Source organism: Oncorhynchus nerka, linkage group LG12 (genome assembly GCF_034236695.1).
Source record: "Oncorhynchus nerka isolate Pitt River linkage group LG12, Oner_Uvic_2.0, whole genome shotgun sequence".
In the NCBI taxonomy this organism is placed as follows: domain Eukaryota; kingdom Metazoa; phylum Chordata; class Actinopteri; order Salmoniformes; family Salmonidae; genus Oncorhynchus; species Oncorhynchus nerka.
This window is the reverse complement of record NC_088407.1, coordinates 90816489-90838776: the sequence shown is the minus strand read 5'-3', so window position 1 is coordinate 90838776 and position 22288 is coordinate 90816489. Positions and strand designations below refer to the sequence as shown.

At 46.5% G+C, this 22288-nt stretch overlaps 1 protein-coding gene across 3 annotated transcripts in view; it reads left to right on the top strand.

Annotated features, from left to right (window-relative positions):
* The window catches only part of LOC115123146 (proline-rich protein 36-like), a 40021-nt gene that overhangs the window by 5746 nt on the left and 11987 nt on the right, over positions 1 to 22288 (top strand). Inside the window, exons 2-4 of one of the 3 annotated variants that reach the window (XM_065025973.1) lie at positions 16364 to 16407; positions 16696 to 16822; positions 19514 to 19691. In XM_065025973.1, the coding sequence (XP_064882045.1) occupies positions 16703 to 16822; positions 19514 to 19691 (298 nt within the window). In that variant the 5' untranslated portion in view covers positions 16364 to 16407; positions 16696 to 16702. The remainder of the gene's footprint in view (positions 1 to 16363; positions 16408 to 16695; positions 16823 to 19513; positions 19692 to 22288) is intronic. The other 2 variants (XM_065025975.1, XM_065025974.1) reach the window with 2 other exon arrangements.

The following is a 22288-nucleotide window of genomic DNA, read 5'->3' as shown; positions in this document are numbered from 1 at the left end:
AACCACTAGGCTACCTGCCAATTCTACACTCTAACCACTAGGCTACCTGCCACCTCTACACTCTAACCACTAGGCTACCTGCCACCCCTACACTCTAACCACTAGGCTACCTGCCGCCCCTACACTCTAACCACTAGGCTACCTGCCACCTCTACACTCTAACCACTAGGCTACCTGCCACCTCTACACTCTAACCACTAGGCTACCTGCCTCCTCTACACTCTAACCACTAGGCTACCTGCCACCTCTACACTCTAACCACTAGACTACCCGCCCCCTCTACACTCTAACCACTAGACTACCTGCCTCCTCTACACTCTAACCACTAGGCTACCTACCTCCTCTACACTCTAACCACTAGGCTACCCTGGCTCCTCTACACTCTAACCACTAGACTACCCGCCCCCTCTACACTCTAACCACTAGGCTACCTGCCTCCCCTACACTCTAACCACTAGACTACCTGCCTCCTCTACACTCTAACCACTAGACTACCTGCCACCTCTACACTCTAACCACTAGACTACCTGCCTCCTCTACACTCTAACCACTAGACTACCTGCCTCCTCTACACTCTAACCACTAGACTACCTGCCTCCTCTACAATCTAACCACTAGGTTACCTGCCTCCTCTACACTCTAACCACTAGTCTACCTACCTCCTCTACACTCTAACCACTAGGTTACCTGCCTCCTCTACACTCTAACCACTAGACTACCTGCCTCCTCTACACTCTAACCACTAGACTACCTGCCTCCTCTACACTCTAACCACTAGGCTACCTGCCTCCCTACACTCTAACCACTAGACTACCTGCCTCCTCTACATTCTAACCACTAGGCTACCTGCCTCCCTACACTCTAACCACTAGGCTACCTGCCTCCCCTACACTCTAACCACTAGGCTGCCTGCCTCATCTATACTCTAACCACTAGGCTACCTGCCTCCTCTACACTCTAACCACTAGGCTACCTGCCTCCTCTACACTCTAACCACTAGGCTACCTGCCACCTCTACACTCTAACCACTAGGCTACCTGCCTCCCCTACACTCTAACCACTAGGCTACCTGCCACCCCTACACTCTAACCACTAGGCTACCTGCCTCCTCTACACTCTAACCACTAGACTACCTGCCTCCTCTACACTCTAACCACTAGACTACCTGCCTCCTCTACAATCTAACCACTAGGTTACCTGCCTCCTCTACACTCTAACCACTAGTCTACCTACCTCCTCTACACTCTAACCACTAGGTTACCTGCCTCCTCTACACTCTAACCACTAGGTTACCTGCCTCCTCTACACTCTAACCACTAGACTACCTGCCTCCTCTACACTCTAACCACTAGGCTACCTGCCTCCCCTACACTCTAACCACTAGACTACCTGCCTCCTCTACATTCTAACCACTAGGCTACCTGCCTCCCCTACACTCTAACCACTAGGCTACCTGCCTCCCCTACACTCTAACCACTAGGCTGCCTGCCTCATCTATACTCTAACCACTAGGCTACCTGCCTCCTCTACACTCTAACCACTAGGCTACCTGCCTCCTCTACACTCTAACCACTTGGCTACCTGCCACCTCTACACTCTAACCACTAGGCTACCTGCCTCCTCTACACTCTAACCACTAGACTACCTGCCTCCTCTACACTCTAACCACTAGACTACCTGCCACCTCTACACTCTAACCACTAGACTACCTGCCTCCTCTACACTCTAACCACTAGACTACCTGCCTCCTCTACACTCTAACCACTAGACTACCTGCCTCCTCTACAATCTAACCACTAGGTTACCTGCCTCCTCTACACTCTAACCACTAGTCTACCTACCTCCTCTACACTCTAACCACTAGGTTACCTGCCTCCTCTACACTCTAACCACTAGACTACCTGCCTCCTCTACACTCTAACCACTAGACTACCTGCCTCCTCTACACTCTAACCACTAGGCTACCTGCCTCCCCTACACTCTAACCACTAGACTACCTGCCTCCTCTACATTCTAACCACTAGGCTACCTGCCTCCCCTACACTCTAACCACTAGGCTGCCTGCCTCATCTATACTCTAACCACTAGGCTACCTGCCTCCTCTACACTCTAACCACTAGGCTACCTGCCTCCTCTACACTCTAACCACTAGGCTACCTGCCACCTCTACACTCTAACCACTAGGCTACCTGCCTCCCCTACACTCTAACCACTAGGCTACCTGCCACCCCTACACTCTAACCACTAGGCTACCTGCCTCCTCTACACTCTAACCACTAGACTACCTGCCTCCTCTACACTCTAACCACTAGACTACCTGCCTCCTCTACAATCTAACCACTAGGTTACCTGCCTCCCCTACACTCTAACCACTAGGCTGCCTGCCTCATCTATACTCTAACCACTAGGCTACCTGCCTCCTCTACACTCTAACCACTAGGCTACCTGCCTCCTCTACACTCTAACCACTAGGCTACCTGCCTCCTCTACACTCTAACCACTAGACTACCTGCCTCCTCTACACTCTAACCACTAGACTACCTGCCTCCTTTACACTCTAACCACTAGGCTACCTGCCAACTCTACACTCTAACCACTAGGCTACCTGCCTCCCCTACACTCTAACCACTAGGCTACCTGCCAACTCTACACTCTAACCACTAGGCTACCTGCCAATTCTACACTCAAACCACTAGGCTACCTGCCACCTCTACACTCTAACCACTAGGCTACCTGCCACCTCTACACTCTAACCACTAGGCTACCTGCCACCCCTACACTCTAACCACTAGGCTACCTGCCTCCCTACACTCTAACCACTAGGCTACCTGCCACCTCTACACTCTAACCACTAGGCTACCTGCCACCTCTACACTCTAACCACTAGGCTACCTGCCTCCTCTACACTCTAACCACTAGGCTACCTGCCACCTCTACACTCTAACCACTAGACTACCCGCCCCCTCTACACTCTAACCACTAGACTACCTGCCTCCTCTACACTCTAACCACTAGACTACCCGCCCCCTCTACACTCTAACCACTAGGCTACCTGCCTCCCCTACACTCTAACCACTAGACTACCTGCCTCCTCTACACTCTAACCACTAGACTACCTGCCTCCTCTACACTCTAACCACTAGACTACCTGCCACCTCTACACTCTAACCACTAGACTACCTGCCTCCTCTACACTCTAACCACTAGACTACCTGCCTCCTCTACACTCTAACCACTAGACTACCTGCCTCCTCTACAATCTAACCACTAGGTTACCTGCCTCCTCTACACTCTAACCACTAGTCTACCTACCTCCTCTACACTCTAACCACTAGGTTACCTGCCTCCTCTACACTCTAACCACTAGACTACCTGCCTCCTCTACACTCTAACCACTAGACTACCTGCCTCCTCTACACTCTAACCACTAGGCTACCTGCCTCCCCTACACTCTAACCACTAGACTACCTGCCTCCTCTACATTCTAACCACTAGGCTACCTGCCTCCCCTACACTCTAACCACTAGGCTACCTGCCTCCCCTACACTCTAACCACTAGGCTGCCTGCCTCATCTATACTCTAACCACTAGGCTACCTGCCTCCTCTACACTCTAACCACTAGGCTACCTGCCTCCTCTACACTCTAACCACTAGGCTACCTGCCACCTCTACACTCTAACCACTAGGCTACCTGCCTCCCCTACACTCTAACCACTAGGCTACCTGCCACCCCTACACTCTAACCACTAGGCTACCTGCCTCCTCTACACTCTAACCACTAGACTACCTGCCTCCTCTACACTCTAACCACTAGACTACCTGCCTCCTCTACAATCTAACCACTAGGTTACCTGCCTCCTCTACACTCTAACCACTAGTCTACCTACCTCCTCTACACTCTAACCACTAGGTTACCTGCCTCCTCTACACTCTAACCACTAGACTACCTGCCTCCTCTACACTCTAACCACTAGACTACCTGCCTCCTCTACACTCTAACCACTAGGCTACCTGCCTCCCCTACACTCTAACCACTAGACTACCTGCCTCCTCTACATTCTAACCACTAGGCTACCTGCCTCCCCTACACTCTAACCACTAGGCTACCTGCCTCCCCTACACTCTAACCACTAGGCTGCCTGCCTCATCTATACTCTAACCACTAGGCTACCTGCCTCCTCTACACTCTAACCACTAGGCTACCTGCCTCCTCTACACTCTAACCACTAGGCTACCTGCCACCTCTACACTCTAACCACTAGGCTACCTGCCTCCCCTACACTCTAACCACTAGGCTACCTGCCACCCCTACACTCTAATCACTAGGCTACCTGCCACCTCTACACTCTAACCACTAGGCTACCCTGCCTCCCCTACACTCTAACCACTAGTGTACCTGCCGTCACCACACTCTAACCACTAGGCTACCTGCCTCCCCTACACTCTAACCACTAGACTACCTGCCTCCTCTACACTCTAACCACTAGGTTACCTGCCTCCTCTACACTCTAACCACTAGACTACCTGCCTCCTTTACACTCTAACCACTAGGCTACCTGCCAACTCTACACTCTAACCACTAGGCTACCTGCCAACTCTACACTCTAACCACTAGGCTACCTGCCTCCCCTACACTCTAACCACTAGGCTACCTGCCAACTCTACACTCTAACCACTAGGCTACCTGCCAATTCTACACTCAAACCACTAGGCTACCTGCCACCTCTACACTCTAACCACTAGGCTACCTGCCACCTCTACACTCTAACCACTAGGCTACCTGCCACCCCTACACTCTAACCACTAGGCTACCTGCCGTCCCTACACTCTAACCACTAGGCTACCTGCCACCCCTACACTCTAACCACTAGGCTACCTGCCACCTCTACACTCTAACCACTAGGCTACCTGCCTCCTCTACACTCTAACCACTAGGCTACCTGCCACCTCTACACTCTAACCACTAGGCTACCCTGCCACCTCTACACTCTAACCACTAGGCTACCTGCCACCCCTACACTCTAACCACTAGTCTACCTGCCACCTCTAACCACTAGGCTACCTGCCACCTCTACACTCTAACCACTAGGCTACCTGCCTCCTCTACACTCTAACCACTAGGCTACCTGCCTCCCTACACTCTAACCACTAGGCTACCTGCCACCTCTACACTCTAACCACTAGGCTACCTGCCACCTCTACACTCTAACCACTAGGCTACCTGCCTCCTCTACACTCTAACCACTAGGCTACCTGCCACCTCTACACTCTAACCACTAGGCTACCCTGCCACCTCTACACTCTAACCACTAGGCTACCTGCCACCCCTACACTCTAACCACTAGTCTACCTGCCACCTCTAACCACTAGGCTACCTGCCACCTCTACACTCTAACCACTAGGCTACCTGCCACCTCTACACTCTAACCACTAGGCTACCTGCCAACTCTACACTCTAACCACTAGGCTACCTGCCCCCCTACGCTCTAACCACTAGGCTACCTGCCACCGCTACACTCTAACCACTAGGCTACCTGCCGCCCTACGCTCTAACCACTAGGCTACCTGCCACCGCTACACTCTAACCACTAGGCTACCTGCCTCCTCTACACTCTAACCACTAGACTACCTGCCTCCTCTACACTCTAACCACTAGACTACCTGCCTCATCTACACTCTAACCACTAGGCTACCTGCCTCCCCTACACTCTAACCACTAGACTACCTGCCTCCTCTACATTCTAACCACTAGGCTACCTGCCTCCCCTACACTCTAACCACTAGGCTACCTGCCTCCCCTACACTCTAACCACTAGGCTGCCTGCCTCATCTATACTCTAACCACTAGGCTACCTGCCTCCTCTACACTCTAACCACTAGGCTACCTGCCTCCTCTACACTCTAACCACTAGGCTACCTGCCACCTCTACACTCTAACCACTAGGCTACCTGCCTCCCTACACTCTAACCACTAGGCTACCTGCCACCCCTACACTCTAACCACTAGGCTACCTGCCACCTCTACACTCTAACCACTAGGCTACCCTGCCTCCCCTACACTCTAACCACTAGTGTACCTGCCGTCACTACACTCTAACCACTAGGTTACCTGCCTCCCTCTACACTCTAACCACTAGACTACCTGCCTCCTTTACACTCTAACCACTAGGCTACCTGCCAACTCTACACTCTAACCACTAGGCTACCTGCCTCCCTACACTCTAACCACTAGGCTACCTGCCAACTCTACACTCTAACCACTAGGCTACCTGCCAATTCTACACTCAAACCACTAGGCTACCTGCCACCTCTACACTCTAACCACTAGGCTACCTGCCACCTCTACACTCTAACCACTAGGCTACCTGCCACCCCTACACTCTAACCACTAGGCTACCTGCCGCCTCTACACTCTAACCACTAGGCTACCTGCCACCTCTACACTCAAACCACTAGGCTACCTGCCTCCTCTACACTCTAACCACTAGGCTACCTGCCACCTCTACACTCTAACCACTAGGCTACCCTGCCACCTCTACACTCTAACCACTAGGCTACATTCCGCCTCTACACTCTAACCACTAGGCTACCTGCCACCTCTACACTCTAACCACTAGGCTACCTGCCTCCTCTACACTCTAACCACTAGGCTACCTGCCGCCTCTACACTCTAACCACTAGGCTACCTGCCACCTCTACACTCTAACCACTAGGCTACCTGCCACCTCTACACTCTAACCACTAGGCTACCTGCCTCCTCTACACTCTAACCACTAGGCTACCTGCCACCTCTACACTCTAACCACTAGGCTACCCTGCCACCTCTACACTCTAACCACTAGGCTACCTGCCACCCCTACACTCTAACCACTAGTCTACCTGCCACCTCTAACCACTAGGCTACCTGCCACCTCTACACTCTAACCACTAGGCTACCTGCCACCTCTACACTCTAACCACTAGGCTACCTGCCAACTCTACACTCTAACCACTAGGCTACCTGCCCCCCTACGCTCTAACCACTAGGCTACCTGCCACCGCTACACTCTAACCACTAGGCTACCTGCCGCCCTACACTCTAACCACTAGGCTACCTGCCACCTCCACACTCTAACCACTAGGCTACCTGCCACCGCTACACTCTAACCACTAGGCTACCTGCCTCCTCTACACTCTAACCACTAGGCTACCTGCCTCCTCTACACTCTAACCACTAGGCTACCTGCCACCGCTACACTCTAACCACTAGGCTACCTGCCACCGCTACACTCTAACCACTAGGCTACCTGCCACCGCTACACTCTAACCACTAGGCTACCTGCCACGCTACACTCTAACCACTAGGCTACCTGCCTCCTCTACACTCTAACCACTAGGCTACCTGCCTCCTCTACACTCTAACCACTAGGCTACCTGCCACCTCCACACTCTAACCACTAGGCTACCTGCCACCGCTACACTCTAACCACTAGGCTACCTGCCTCCTCTACACTCTAACCACTAGGCTACCTGCCTCCTCTACACTCTAACCACTAGGCTACCTGCCACCGCTACACTCTAACCACTAGGCTACCTGCCTCCTCTACACTCTAACCACTAGGCTACATTTACATTTACATTTAAGTCATTTAGCAGACGCTCTTATCCAGAGCGACTTACAAATTGGTGCATTCACCTTATGACCTCCAGTGGAACAGTAGTGCATCTAAATCTTTTCAGGGGAGGGGGTGAGAGGGATTACTTTATCCTATCCTAGGTATTCCTTAAAGAGGTGGGGTTTCAGGTGTCTCCGGAAGGTGGTGATTGACTCCGCTGTCCTGGCGTCGTGAGGGAGTTTGTTCCACCATTGGGGGGCCAGAGCAGCGAACAGTTTTGACTGGGCTGAGCGGGAACTGTACTTCCTCAGTGGTAGGGAGGCGAGCAGGCCAGAGGTGGATGAACGCAGTGCCCTTGTTTGGGTGTAGGGCCTGATCAGAGCCTGGACCACTGAGGTGCCGTTCCCCACACAGGCTCCGTAGGCAAGCACCATGGTCTAGCGGATGCGAGCTTCAACTGGAAGCCAGTGGAGGGAGCGGAGGAGCGGGGTGACGTGAGAGAACTTGGGAAGGTTGAACACCAGACAGGCTACCGGCGTTCTGGATGAGTTGTAGGGGTTTAATGGCACAGGCAGGGAGCCCAGCCAACAGCGAGGCTTGCAGTAATCCAGACGGGAGATGACAAGTGCCTGGATTAGGACCTGCGCCGCTTCCTGTGTGAGGCAGGGCCACCTCCACACTCTAACCTGCGGATGTTGTAGAGCATGAACCACAGGAACGGGCCACCGCTAACTTGATGGTTGAGAACGACAGGGTGTTGTCCAGGATCACGCCAAGGTTCTTAGCGCTCTGGGAGGAGGACACAATGGAGTTGTCAACCGTGATGGCGAGATCATGGAACGGGCAGTCCTTCCCCGGGAGGAAGAGCAGTTCCGTCTTGCCGAGGTTCAGCTTGAGGTGGTGATCCGTCATCCACACGGATATGTCTGCCAGACATGCAGAGATGCGATTCGCCACCTGGTCATCAGAAGGGGGAAAGGAGAAGATTAATTGTGTGTCGTCTGCATAGCAGGCTACCTGCCACCTCTACACTCTAACCACTAGGCTACCTGCCTCCTCTACACTCTAACCACTAGACTACCTGCCACCTCAATAAGAAAGTAGTCGACTCTTTCAAATCAAATCCAATTTTATTTGTCACATACACATGGTTAGCAGATGTTAATGTGAGTGTAGCGAAATGCTTGTGCTTCTAGTTCCGACAATGCAGTAATAACCAACAAGTAATCTAACCTAACAATTCCAAAACTACTACCTTATACACACAAGTGTAAGGGGATAAAGAATATGTACATAAAGATATATGAATGAGTGATGGTACAGAACGGCATAGGCAAGATGCAGTAGATGGTATCGAGTACAGTATATACATATGAGATGAGTAATGTAGACAAAGTGGCATAGTTTAAAGTGGCTAGTGATACATGTATTACATAAAGATGGCAAGATTCAGTACATGGTATAGGGTACAGTATATACATATACATATGAGATGAGTAATGTAGGGTATGTAAACATAGTTTAAAGTGGCTAGTGATACATTTTTTACATCAATTTCCATTATTAAAGTGGCTAGAGATTTGAGTCAGTATGTTGGCAGCAGCCTCTCAATGTTAGTGGTGGCTGTTTAACAGTCTGATGGCCTTGAGATAGAAGCTGTTTTTCAGTCTCTCGGTCCCAGCTTTGATGCACCTGTACTGACCTCGCCTTCTGGATGATAGTGGGGTGAACAGGCAGTGGCTCGGGTGGTTGATGTCCTTGATGATCTTTATGGCCTTCCTGTAACATCGGGTGGTGTAGGTGTCCTGAAGGGCAGGTAGTTTGTCCCCCCGGTGATGCGTTGTGCAGACCTCACTACCCTCTGGAGAGCCTTACGGTTGTGGGTGGAGCAGTTGCCCTACCAGGCGGTGATACAGCCCGCCAGGATGCTCTCGATTGTGCATCTGTAGAAGTTTGTGAGTGTTTTTGGTGACCAGCCGAATTTCTTCAGCCTCCTGAGGTTGAAGAGGCGCTGCTGCGCCTTCTTCACGATGCTGTCTGTGTGGGTGGACCCATTCAGTTTGTCCGTGATGTGTACCCCGAGGAACTTGCCATAATGACTATTTACTCAGACAATATTGTAGGCCTTATCAATCATGTACTGTGGCTCTTCTAAACAGTAATGTCCCTTACACACCTGAACAGGTAACTAGGTGATCCAGGGTTGTGATGGCCTCGGGTTTTAGAATAGAGGACATTCACCTGACAGAGCTCTGCCTTTGTGTCACCTGACAGAGAGGCCTTTGTGTCACCTGACAGAGAGGCCTATGTGTCACCTGACAGAGAGGCCTTTGTGTCACCTGACAGAGAGGCCTATGTGTCACCTGACAGAGAGGCCTTTGTGTCACCTGACAGAGAGGCCTATGTGTCACCTGACAGAGAGGCCTTTGTGTCACCTGACAGAGAGGCCTATGTGTCACCTGACAGAGAGGCCTTTGTTTCTCCTGACAGAGCTCTGCCTTGTTTCTCCTGACAGAGAGGCCTTTGTGTCACCTGACAGAGAGGCCTATGTGTCACCTGACAGAGAGGCCTTTGTTTCTCCTGACAGAGCTCTGCCTTGTTTCTCCTGACAGAGCTCTGCCTTGTTTCTCCTGACAGAGAGGCCTTTGTTTCTCCTGACAGAGCTCTGCCTTGTTTCTCCTGACAGAGAGGCCTTTGTTTCTCCTGACAGAGCTCTGCCTTGTTTCTCCTGACAGAGAGGCCTTTGTGTCACCTAGTAATATCAACCATGTGTAGTTAACTAGTGATTATGATTCATTGTTTTTTTTATAAGATAAGTTTAATGCTAGCTAGCAACTTACCTTGGCTTACTGCATTTGCGTAACAGGCAGTCTCCTTGTGGAGTGCAACGAGAGAGAGGCAGGTCGTTGTTGCGTTGGACTTGTTAACTGTAAGGTTGCAAGATTGGATCCCCCGAGCTGACAAGGTGAAAATCTGTCTTTCTGCCCCTGAACAAGGCACTTAACCCACCGTTCCCAGGCCGTCATTGAAAATAAGAATGTGTTCTTAACTGACTTGGCTAGTTAAATAAAGGTGTAAAAATATTTTAAAAATCGGCGCCCAAAAATACCGATTTCCGATTGTTATTAAAACTTGAAATCGGCCCTAATTAATCCGTCGACCTCTAGTTGACATGATATGTGTAACTCTGTGGTGTTGTTTTTGTCACACTGCTTTGCTTTATCTTGGCCAGGTCGCAGATGTAAATGAGAACTTGTTCTCAACTTGCCTACCTGGTTAAATAAAGGTGAAATAATAAATCAATAAAAAATTTGCTATAAAAATACAAATACTGTATAATATTGTATAATACTATATAATTCTCTATAATACTGTATAATACTCTATAATATTGTATAATACTCTATAATATTGCATAATAATCTATAATATTGTATAATACTCTATAATATTGTATAATACTCTATAATATTGTATAATAATCTAATATTGTATTATACTCTATAATATTGTATAATACTCTATAATATTGTATAATAATCTAATATTGTATTATACTGTATAATACTGTATAATACTCTATAATACTCTAATATTGTATAATAATCTAATGTTGTATAATACTCTATAATATTGTATAATACTCTATAATATTGTACATAATTGTATAATACTCTATAATATTGTATAATACTGTATACTATTGTATAATACTCTATAATATTGTATAATACTTTATAATACTCTATAATATTGTATAATAATCTATGATATTGTATAATATTGTATAATACTCTAATATTGTATAATACTGTATACTATTGTATAATATTGTATAATACTCTATAATATAGTATAATACTTTATAATAATCTATAATATTGTATAATACTCTATAATATTGCATAATAATCTATAATATTGTATAATACTCTATAATATTGTATAATACTCTATAATATTGTATAATAATCTAATATTGTATTATACTCTATAATAGTGTATAATATTGTATAATAATCTAATATTGTATGTTGTATATACTATAATATTGTATAATACTCTATAATATTGTATAATACTCTATAATATTGTATAATAATCTAATGTTGTATAATACTCTATAATATTGTATAATACTCTATAATATTGTATAATACTCTATAATATTGTATAATACTCTATAATATTGTATAATACTCTATAATATTGTATAATACTCTATAATATTGTATAATACTCTATAATATTGTATAATACTCTATAATATTGTATAATACTCTATAATATTGTATAATACTCTATAATATTGTACATAATTGTATAACATTACATTTACATTTAAGTCATTTAGCAGACGCTCTTATCCAGAGCGACTTACAAATTGGTGCATTCACCTTATGACATCCAGTGGAGCAGCCACTTTACAATAGTGCATCTAAATCTTTTAAGTGGGGGGGGGGGGGGGGGGTGAGAGGGATTACTTCATCCTATCCTAGGTATTCCTTAAAGAGGTGGGGTTTCAGGTGTCTCCGGAAGGTGGTGATTGACTCCGCTGTCCTGGCGTCGTGAGGGAGTTTGTTCCACCATTGGGGGGCCAGAGCAGCGAACAGTTTTGACTGGGCTGGGCGGGAACTGTACTTCCTCAGTGGTAGGGAGGCGAGCAGACCAGAGGTGGATGAACGCAGTGCCCTTGTTTGGGTGTAGGGCCTGATCAGAGCCTGGAGGTACTGAGGTGCCGTTCCCCTCACAGCTCCGTAGGCAAGCACCATGGTCTTGTAGCGGATGCGAGCTTCAACTGGAAGCCAGTGGAGAGAGCGGAGGAGCGGGGTGACGTGAGAGAACTTGGGAAGGTTGAACACCAGACGGGCTGCGGCGTTCTGGATGAGTTGTAGGGGTTTAATGGCACAGGCAGGGAGCCCAGCCAACAGCGAGTTGCAGTAATCCAGACGGGAGATGACGAGTGCCTGGATTAGGACCTGCGCCGCTTCCTGTGTGAGGCAGGGTCGTACTCTGCGGATGTTGTAGAGCATGAACCTACAAGAACGGGCCACCGCCTTGATGTTAGTTGAGAACGACAGGGTGTTGTCCAGGATCACGCCAAGGTTCTTAGCGCTCTGGGAGGAGGACACAATGGAGTTGTCAACCGTGATGGCGAGATCATGGAACGGGCAGTCCTTCCCCGGGAGGAAGAGCAGCTCCGTCTTGCCGAGGTTCAGCTTGAGGTGGTGATCCGTCATCCACACTGATATGTCTGCCAGACATGCAGAGATGCGATTCGCCACCTGATCATCAGAAGGGGGAAAGGAGAAGATTAATTGTGTGTCGTCTGCATAGCAATGATAGGAGAGACCATGTGAGGTTATGACAGAGCCAAGTGACTTGGTGTATAGCGAGAATAGGAGAGGGCCTAGAACAGAGCCCTGGGGGACACCAGTGGTGAGAGCACGTGGTGTGGAGACGGATTCTCGCCACGCCACCTGGTAGGAGCGACCTGTCAGGTAGGACGCAATCAAGCGTGGGCCGCGCCGGAGATGCCCAACTCGGAGAGGGTGGAGAGGAGGATCTGATGGTTCACAGTATCGAAGGCAGCCGATAGGTCTAGAAGGATGAGAGCAGAGGAGAGAGAGTTAGCTTTAGCAGTGCGGAGCGCCTCCGTGATACAGAGAAGAGCAGTCTCAGTTGAATGACTAGTCTTGAAACCTGACTGATTTGGATCAAGAAGGTCATTCTGAGAGAGATAGCGGGAGAGCTGGCCAAGGACGGCACGTTCAAGAGTTTTGGAGAGAAAAGAAAGAAGGGATACTGGTCTGTAGTTGTTGACATCGGAGGGATCGAGTGTAGGTTTTTTCAGAAGGGGTGCAACTCTCGCTCTCTTGAAGACGGAAGGACGTAGCCAGCGGTCAGGGATGAGTTGATGAGCGAGGTGAGGTAGGGGAGAAGGTCTCCGGAAATGGTCTGGAGAAGAGAGGAGGGGATAGGGTCAAGCGGGCAGGTTGTTGGGCGGCCGGCCGTCACAAGACGCGAGATTTCATCTGGAGAGAGGGGGAGAAAGAGGTCAGAGCGCAGGGTAGGGCAGTGTGAGCAGAACCAGCGGTGTCGTTTGACTTAGCAAACGAGGATCGGATGTCGTCGACCTTCTTTTCAAAATGGTTGACGAAGTCATCTGCAGAGAGGGAGGAGGGGGGAGGGGAGGAGGATTCAGGAGGGAGGAGAAGGTTGCAAAGAGCTTCCTAGGGTTAGAGGCAGATGCTTGGAATTTAGAATGGTAGAAAGTGGCTTTAGCAGCAGAGAGAGAAGAGGAAAATGTAGAGAGGAGGGAGTGAAAGGATGTCAGGTCCGCAGGGAGGCGAGTTTTCCTCCATTTCCGCTCGGCTGCCCGGAGCCCTGTTCTGTGAGCTCGCAATGAGTCGTTGAGCCACGGAGCGGGAGGGGAGGACCGAGCCGGCCTGGAGGATAGGGGACATAGAGAGTCAAAGGATGCAGAAAGGGAGGAGAGGAGGGTTGAGGAGGCAGAATCAGGAGATAGGTTGGAGAAGGTTTGAGCAGAGGGAAGAGATGATAGGATGGAAGAGGAGAGAGTAGCGGGGGAGAGAGCGAAGGTTGGGACGGCGCGATACCATCCAGTAGGGGCAGTGTGGGAAGTGTTGGATGAGAGCGAGAGGGAGAAGGATACAAGGTAGTGGTCGGAGACTTGGAGGGGAGTTGCAATGAGGTTAGTGGAAGAACAGCATCTAGTAAAGATGAGGTCGAGCGTATTTTCCTTGTAGTAGGGGGTCTGAGAGGGTGAGGTCAAAAGAGGAGATGGAAAGAAGGAGGCAGAGAGGAATCCATCAAAGGTAGACGTGGGGAGGTTAACGTATCAGAACTGTGAGAGGTGAGCCGTCCTCAGGAAAGGAGCTTATCAAGGCATCAAGCTCATTGATGAACTCCAGGAACCTGGAGGGCGATAAATGATAAGGATGTTAAGCTGAAAGGGCTGTAACTGTGACATCATGGAATTCAAAGCTGGGGCGATAGACAGATGGGTAACCTTTTGGAGAAAGAGAGAATGACCACTTGGGAGAGATGAGGATCCCGGTGCCACCACCCCGCTACCAGAAGCTCTCGGGGTGTGCGAGAACACGTGGGCAGACGAAGAGAGAGCAGTAGGAGTAGCAGTGTTGTCTGTGGTGATCCATGTTTCCGTCAGTGCCAAGAAGTCGAGGGACTGGAGGGAGGCATAGGCTGAGATGAACTCTGCCTTGTTGGCCGCAGATCGGCAGTTCCAGAGGCTACCGGAGACCTGGAACTCCACGTGGGTCGTGCGCTGGGACCACCAGATTAGGGTGGCCGCGGCCCGGGGGTGTGGAGCGTTTGTATGGTCTGTGCAGAGAGGAGAGAACAGGGATAGACAGACACATAGTTGACAGGCTACACAAGAGGCTACGCTAATGCAAAGGAGATTGGAATGACAAGTGGACTACACGTCTCGAGTGTTCAGAAAGTTAAGCTTACGTAGCAAGAATCTTATTGACTAAAATGATTAAAATGATACAGTACTGCTGAAGTAGGCTAGCTGGCAGAGGCTGCGTTGTTGACTATGTAGGCTAGCTGGCAGTGTCTGCGTTGTTGACACTACACTAATCAAGTCGTTCCTTTGAGTGTAATGGTTTCTACTGTGCTACTGTGCTGCTATTCGGGGCTAGCTAGCAGTGTTGATTTACGTTACGTTGCGTTAAAAGAACGACAATAGCTGGCTAGCTAACCTAGGAAATCGCTCTAGACTACACAATTATCTTTGATACAAAGACGGCTATGTAGCTAGCTATGTAGCTAGCTACGATCAAACAAATCAAGCCGTTGTACTGTAATGAAATGAAAAATGTGATATTATATAATACTCTATAATATTGTATAATATTGTATAATACGCTATACTATTGTATAATACTCTATAAAATTGTATAATACTGTATACTATTGTATAATACTCTATAATATTGTATAATACTTTATAATACTCTATAATATTGTATAATACTCTATGATATTGTATAATATTGTATAATACTCTAATATTGTATAATACTGTATACTATTGTATAATATTGTATAATACTCTATAATATTGTACATAATTGTATAATACTCTATAATATTGTATAATATTGTATAATACGCTATAATATTGTATAATACTCTATAATATTGTATAATACTGTATACTATTGTATAATACTCTATAATATTGTATAATACTTTATAATAATCTATAATATTGTATAATTCTCTATAATACTGTATAGTACTGTATAATATTGTATAATAATCTATAATATTGTATAATACTCTATAATTCTGTATAATACTGTATAATAATCTATAATATTGTATAATACTCTATAATATTGTATAATAATCTATAATATTGTATAATACTCTATAATTCTGTATAATACTGTATAATACTGTATAATATTGTATAATACTCTATAATATTGCCCCGTTCAAAAAGCAGGAAATCCCCTTAAACTCTCAAGACATTGAAAGCTAATTTGGGCCATTGCATCATTATTCACTAATCTTTTACTTTCTCTTTCATTTTCCTGAACAATAGAAGTGGGAGATTCTCAGACAGAGCAGCAGTGATTATCCTGGATTCTGTTTCCACTTTCAGCAGTTCCTTTTGCCACTACTGATAATGAAATTCGATTCTTGCGTAATCTGACATACTATATATTTTTTCCCCCCTCTTTCATTTCCTTAATTTAACCAAATGGATCAGTCTGAGATCCATACTGAAGTAGTACGTATCATCTGAGAGACCAGGTAAGGATACAGCTTCACAATGCAACCCACATCCTACGTAGTTTTAGCGGGTACATTTACAGCTAATGTAAAGATGCATCACACACTGCTGGGTCGTAGTCAAGGAACCTTTTGGACTGAGAGAACCACAATGGGAAATAAAGTGCTTTAAGTGTCATCCTCATTTAAATGTACTGTATCCACATGTGTTGTTGAATTTGCTTTTATATTGTCAAAATCCTAATGTCAATAAATATGTACGTTTTGTTGAGGATTTCTTCTCTGCTCTCTCTCCTACTCTCTCGACAGCGCAGAGATGTCTTTCGCACGTGATAAGCTGTCTTTGCACCTGCGCAACAGAATGAAGGTGTTTATCGAAAGAGTGAAAGCCACAGAGCTCATGGCCAACCTCCCCTGCCTTACACAGTCTGACAGGGTGGGTAGCTCAAATCAAATTTATTTATATAGCCCTTCGTACATCAGCTGATATCTCAAAGTGCTGTACAGAAACCCAGCCTAGAGAGGAACCAGGAAAATGTATGTTTTAACTGCACTGTGCCTTTAAAATAGGGAGGTCCAGGTCAAATCAAATCAAATGTATTGATAAAGCCCTTCGTACATCAGCTGATATCTCAAAGTGCTGTACAGAAACACAGCCTAAAACCCCAAACAGCAAGCAATGCAGGTGTAGAAGCACGGTGGCTAGGAAAAACTCCCTAGAAAGACCAAAACCTAGGAAGAAACCTAGAGAGGAACCAGGCTATGAGGGGTGGCCAGTCCTCTTCTGGCTGTGCCGGTGGATATTATAACAGAACATGGCCATGAACATGTTGGATGTTGGTCATTGGCTTATTCAGGTCTGATTATGTTTCTTCCTGATTTAGACCTGGGACACCAGGTGGGTGATTCCCCTTTAATCAGGGACTGATTTAGACCTGGGACACCAGGTGGGTGATTCCCCTCTAATCAGGGACTGATTTAGACCTGGGACACCAGGTGGGTGATTCCCCTCTAATCAGGGAATCATTTAGACCTGGGACACCATGAGGGTGATTCCCCTCTAATCAGGGAATCATTTAGACCTGGGACACCAGGTGGGTGATTCCCCTCTAATCAGGGACTGATTTAGACCTGGGACACCAGGTGGGTGATTCCTCTCTAATCAGGGAATCATTTAGACCTGGGAGTCAGGTATGGGTTGGTTATGGCTGTGTATAGCCAGGTATGGGTCGGTTATGGCTGTGTATAGTCAGGTATGGGTTAGGGTTGGTTATGGCTGTGTCTAGTCAGGTATGGGTTAGGGTTGGTTATGGCTGTGTCTACTCAGGTATGGGTTAGGGTTGGTTATGGCTGTGTATAGTCAGGTATGGGTCTGGGTTGGTTATGGCTGTGTCTAGTCAGGTATGGGTTGGTTATGGCTGTGTCTAGTCAGGTATGGGTTGGTTATGGCTGTGTCTAGTCAGGTATGGGTTGGTTATGGCTGTGTCTAGTCAGGTATGGGTTGGTTATGGCTGTGTCTAGTCAGGTATGGGTTAGGGTTGGTTATGGCTGTGTCTAGTCAGGTATGGGTTAGGGTTGGTTATGGCTGTGTATAGTCAGGTATGGGTCTGGGTTGGTTATGGCTGGGTATAGTCAGGTATGGGTTAGTTATGGCTGTGTCTAGTCAGGTATGGGTCTGGGTTGGTTATGGCTGTGTCTAGTCAGGTATGGGTTAGGGTTGGTTATGGCTGTGTTTAGTCAGGTATGGGTTGGTTATGGCTGTGTCTAGTCAGGTTAGGGTTAGTTATGGCTGTGTATAGTCAGGTAAGGGTTGGTTATGGCTGTGTCTAGTCAGGTATGGGTTGGTTATGGCTGTGTCTTGTCAGGTATGGGTTAGGGTTGGTTATGGCTGTGTCTAGTCAGGTATGGGTTAGGGTTGGTTATGGCTGTGTATAGTCAGGTATGGGTCTGGGTTGGTTATGGCTGGGTATAGTCAGGTATGGGTTAGTTATGGCTGTGTCTAGTCAGGTATGGGTCTGGGTTGGTTATGGCTGTGTCTAGTCAGGTATGGGTTAGGGTTGGTTATGGCTGTGTTTAGTCAGGTATGGGTTGGTTATGGCTGTGTCTAGTCAGGTTAGGGTTAGTTATGGCTGTGTATAGTCAGGTAAGGGTTGGTTATGGCTGTGTCTAGTCAGGTATGGGTTGGTTATGGCTGTGTCTAGTCAGGTATGGGTTAGGGTTGGTTATGGCTGTGTTTAGTCAGGTATGGGTTGGTTATGGCTGTGTCTAGTCAGGTACGGGTTAGGGTTAGTTATGGCTGTGTATAGTCAGGTAAGGGTTGGTTATGGCTGTGTCTAGTCAGGTATGGGTTGGTTATGGCTGTGTCTAGCCAGGTATGGGTTGGTTATGGCTGTGTCTAGTCAGGTATGGGTTAGGGTTAGTTATGGCTGTGTATAGTCAGGTATGGGTTAGGGTTGGTTATGACTGTGTCTAGTCAGGTATGGGTTAGGGTTAGTTATGGCTGTGTATAGTCAGGTATGGGTTAGGGTTGGTTATGGCTGTGTATAGTCAGGTATGGGTTGGTTATGGCTGTGTATAGGCAGGTATGGGTCTGGGTTGGTTATGGCTGTGTATAGTCAGGTACACTACATGACCAAAAGTATGTGGACAATATCTGATTCCAAAATCATGGGGATTAATATGGAGTTGGTCCCCCCTTCGCTGCTATAACAGCTTTCCACTAGATTTTGGAACATTACTGCAGGGTTTTGCTTCCATTCATCCACAAAAGCATTGGTGAGGTCGGGCACTGATGTTGGGCGATTAGGCCCGGTTCGCAGTCGGCGTTCCAATTCATCCCAAAGGAGTTCGATGGGGTTGAGGTCAGGGCTCTGTGCAGGCCAGTCAAGTTCTTACATATTGATCTCGACAAACCATTTCTGTCTGGACTAGAGGTCGACCGATTAAGATTTTTCAACGCAGATACTGATTTTTGGAAGACCACAAAAAGCCCATACCCGGGGCCTCCCGCCCAACATCAGTGCCCGACCTCACCAATGCTTTTGTGGCGGAATGGAAGCAAAACCCTGCACCAAATGCGGTGGCGCAGTTCTAGTTTTTCAAATATTCTCATTCATCATATTCTTAGGAGGAGATCCAGGCCGTGAGGAATTGTGTCGGTAACTCAGCTGCAATGCAGATCCTGCTGGACTATGTACAGAAGAGAATGAACTGGCCAGAAGAGTTGATATCAGCTCTGGAGGTGGTGGAGCATCAGGATCTGGCTGATGAACTGAGGGCAGAGTGGACCAAGCACAACCAGACCAGTAAGTCACCATTACATTAAATTAAAACTTTATTTTAAAGTGTGTTGTAAAAAGCTAATAAAGAACAGACTTTACAGTGAAACATCACTGGACACTGGTACCTCTGTGATAAAACATCACTGGACACTGGTACCTCTGTGATAAAACATCACTGGACACTGGTACCTCTGTGATAAAACATCACTGGACACTGGTACCTCTGTGATAAAACATCACTAGACACTAGTACCTCTGTGATAAAACATCACTGGACACTGGTACCTCTGTGATAAAACATCACTGGACACTAGTACCTTTGTCTGTGATAAAACATCACTAGACACTAGTACCTTTGTCTGTGATAAAACATCACTGGACACTAGTACCTTTGTCTGTGATAAAACATCACTAGACACTAGTACCTTTGTGATAAAACATCACTGGACACTAGTACCTTTGTCTGTGATAAAACATCACTGGACACTAGTACCTTTGTCTGTGATAAAACATCACTGGACACTAGTACCTTTGTCTGTGATAAAACATCACTGGACACTGGTACCTTTGTCTGTGATAAAACATCACTGGACACTAGTACCTTTGTCTGTGATAAAACATCACTGGACACTAGTACCTTTGTGATAAAACATCACTGGACACTCTGACCTTTGTGATAAAACATCACTGGACACTCTGACCTTTGTCTGTGATAAAACATCACTGGACACTCTGACCTTTGTCTGTGATAAAACATCACTGGACACTCTGACCTTTGTCTGTGATAAAACATCACTGGACACTCTGACCTTTGTCTGTGATAAAACATCACTGGACACTAGTACCTTTGTCTGTGATAAAACATCACTAGACACTAGTACCTTTGTCTGTGATAAAACATCACTGGACACTCTGACCTTTGTGATAAAACATCACGGGACACTAGTACCTTTGTGATAAAACATCACTAGACACTCTGACCTTTGTGATAAAACATCACGGGACACTAGTACCTTTGTGATAAAACATCACTAGACACTCTGACCTTTGTGATAAAACATCACGGGACACTAGTACCTTTGTGATAAAACATCACTAGACACTCTGACCTTTGTGATAAAACATCACTAGACACTAGTACCTTTGTGATAAAACATCACTAGACACTAGTACCTTTGTGATAAAACATCACTGGACACTAGTACCTTTGTGATAAAACATCACGGGACACTAGTACCTTTGTGATAAAACATCACTGGACACTAGTACCTTTGTGATAAAACATCACTGGACACTAGTACCTTTGTGATAAAACATCACGGGACACTAGTACCTTTGTGATAAAACATCACTGGACACTAGTACCTTTGTGATAAAACATCACGGGACACTAGTACCTTTGTGATAAAACATCACTGGACACTAGTACCTTTGTGATAAAACATCACTGGACACTAGTACCTTTGTGATAAAACATCACGGGACACTAGTACCTTTGTGATAAAACATCACTGGACACTAGTACCTTTGTGATAAAACATCACGGGACACTAGTACCTTTGTGATAAAACATCACTGGACACTAGTACCTTTGTGATAAAACATCACTAGACACTCTGACCTTTGTGATAAAACATCACTAGACACTAGTACCTTTGTGATAAAACATCACTGGACACTAGTACCTTTGTCTGTGATAAAACATCACTGGACACTAGTACCTTTGTCTGTGATAAAACATCACTGGACACTAGTACCTTTGTGATAAAACATCACTGGACACTAGTACCTTTGTCTGTGATAAAACATCACTGGACACTAGTACCTTTGTCTGTGATAAATCATCACTGGACACTAGTACCTTTGTCTGTGATAAAACATCACTGGACTCTAGTACCTTTGTCTGTGATAAAACATCACTGGACACTCTGACCTTTGTCTGTGATAAAACATCACTGGACACTCTGACCTTTGTCTGTGATAAAACATCACTGGACACTCTGACCTTTGTGATAAAACATCACTGGACACTCTGACCTTTGTGATAAAACATCACTGGACACTCTGATCTTTGTCTGTGATAAAACATCACTGGACACTAGTACCTTTGTGATAAAACATCACTGGACACTAGTACCTTTGTGATAAAACATCACTGGACACTCTGACCTTTGTGATAAAACATCACGGGACACTAGTACCTTTGTGATAAAACATCACTGGACACTCTGACCTTTGTGATAAAACATCACGGGACACTAGTACCTTTGTGATAAAACATCACTAGACACTCTGACCTTTGTCTGTGATAAAACATCACTGGACACTAGTACCTTTTGATAAAACATCACTGGACACTAGTACCTTTGTCTGTGATAAAACATCACTGGACACTAGTACCTTTGTCTGTGATAAAACATCACTGGACACTAGTACCTTTGTGATAAAACATCACTGGACACTAGTACCTTTGTCTGTGATAAAACATCACTGGACACTAGTACCTTTGTCTGTGATAAAACATCACTGGACACTAGTACCTTTGTGATAAAACATCACTGGACACTAGTACCTTTGTGATAAAACATCACTGGACACTAGTACCTATGTCTGTGATAAAA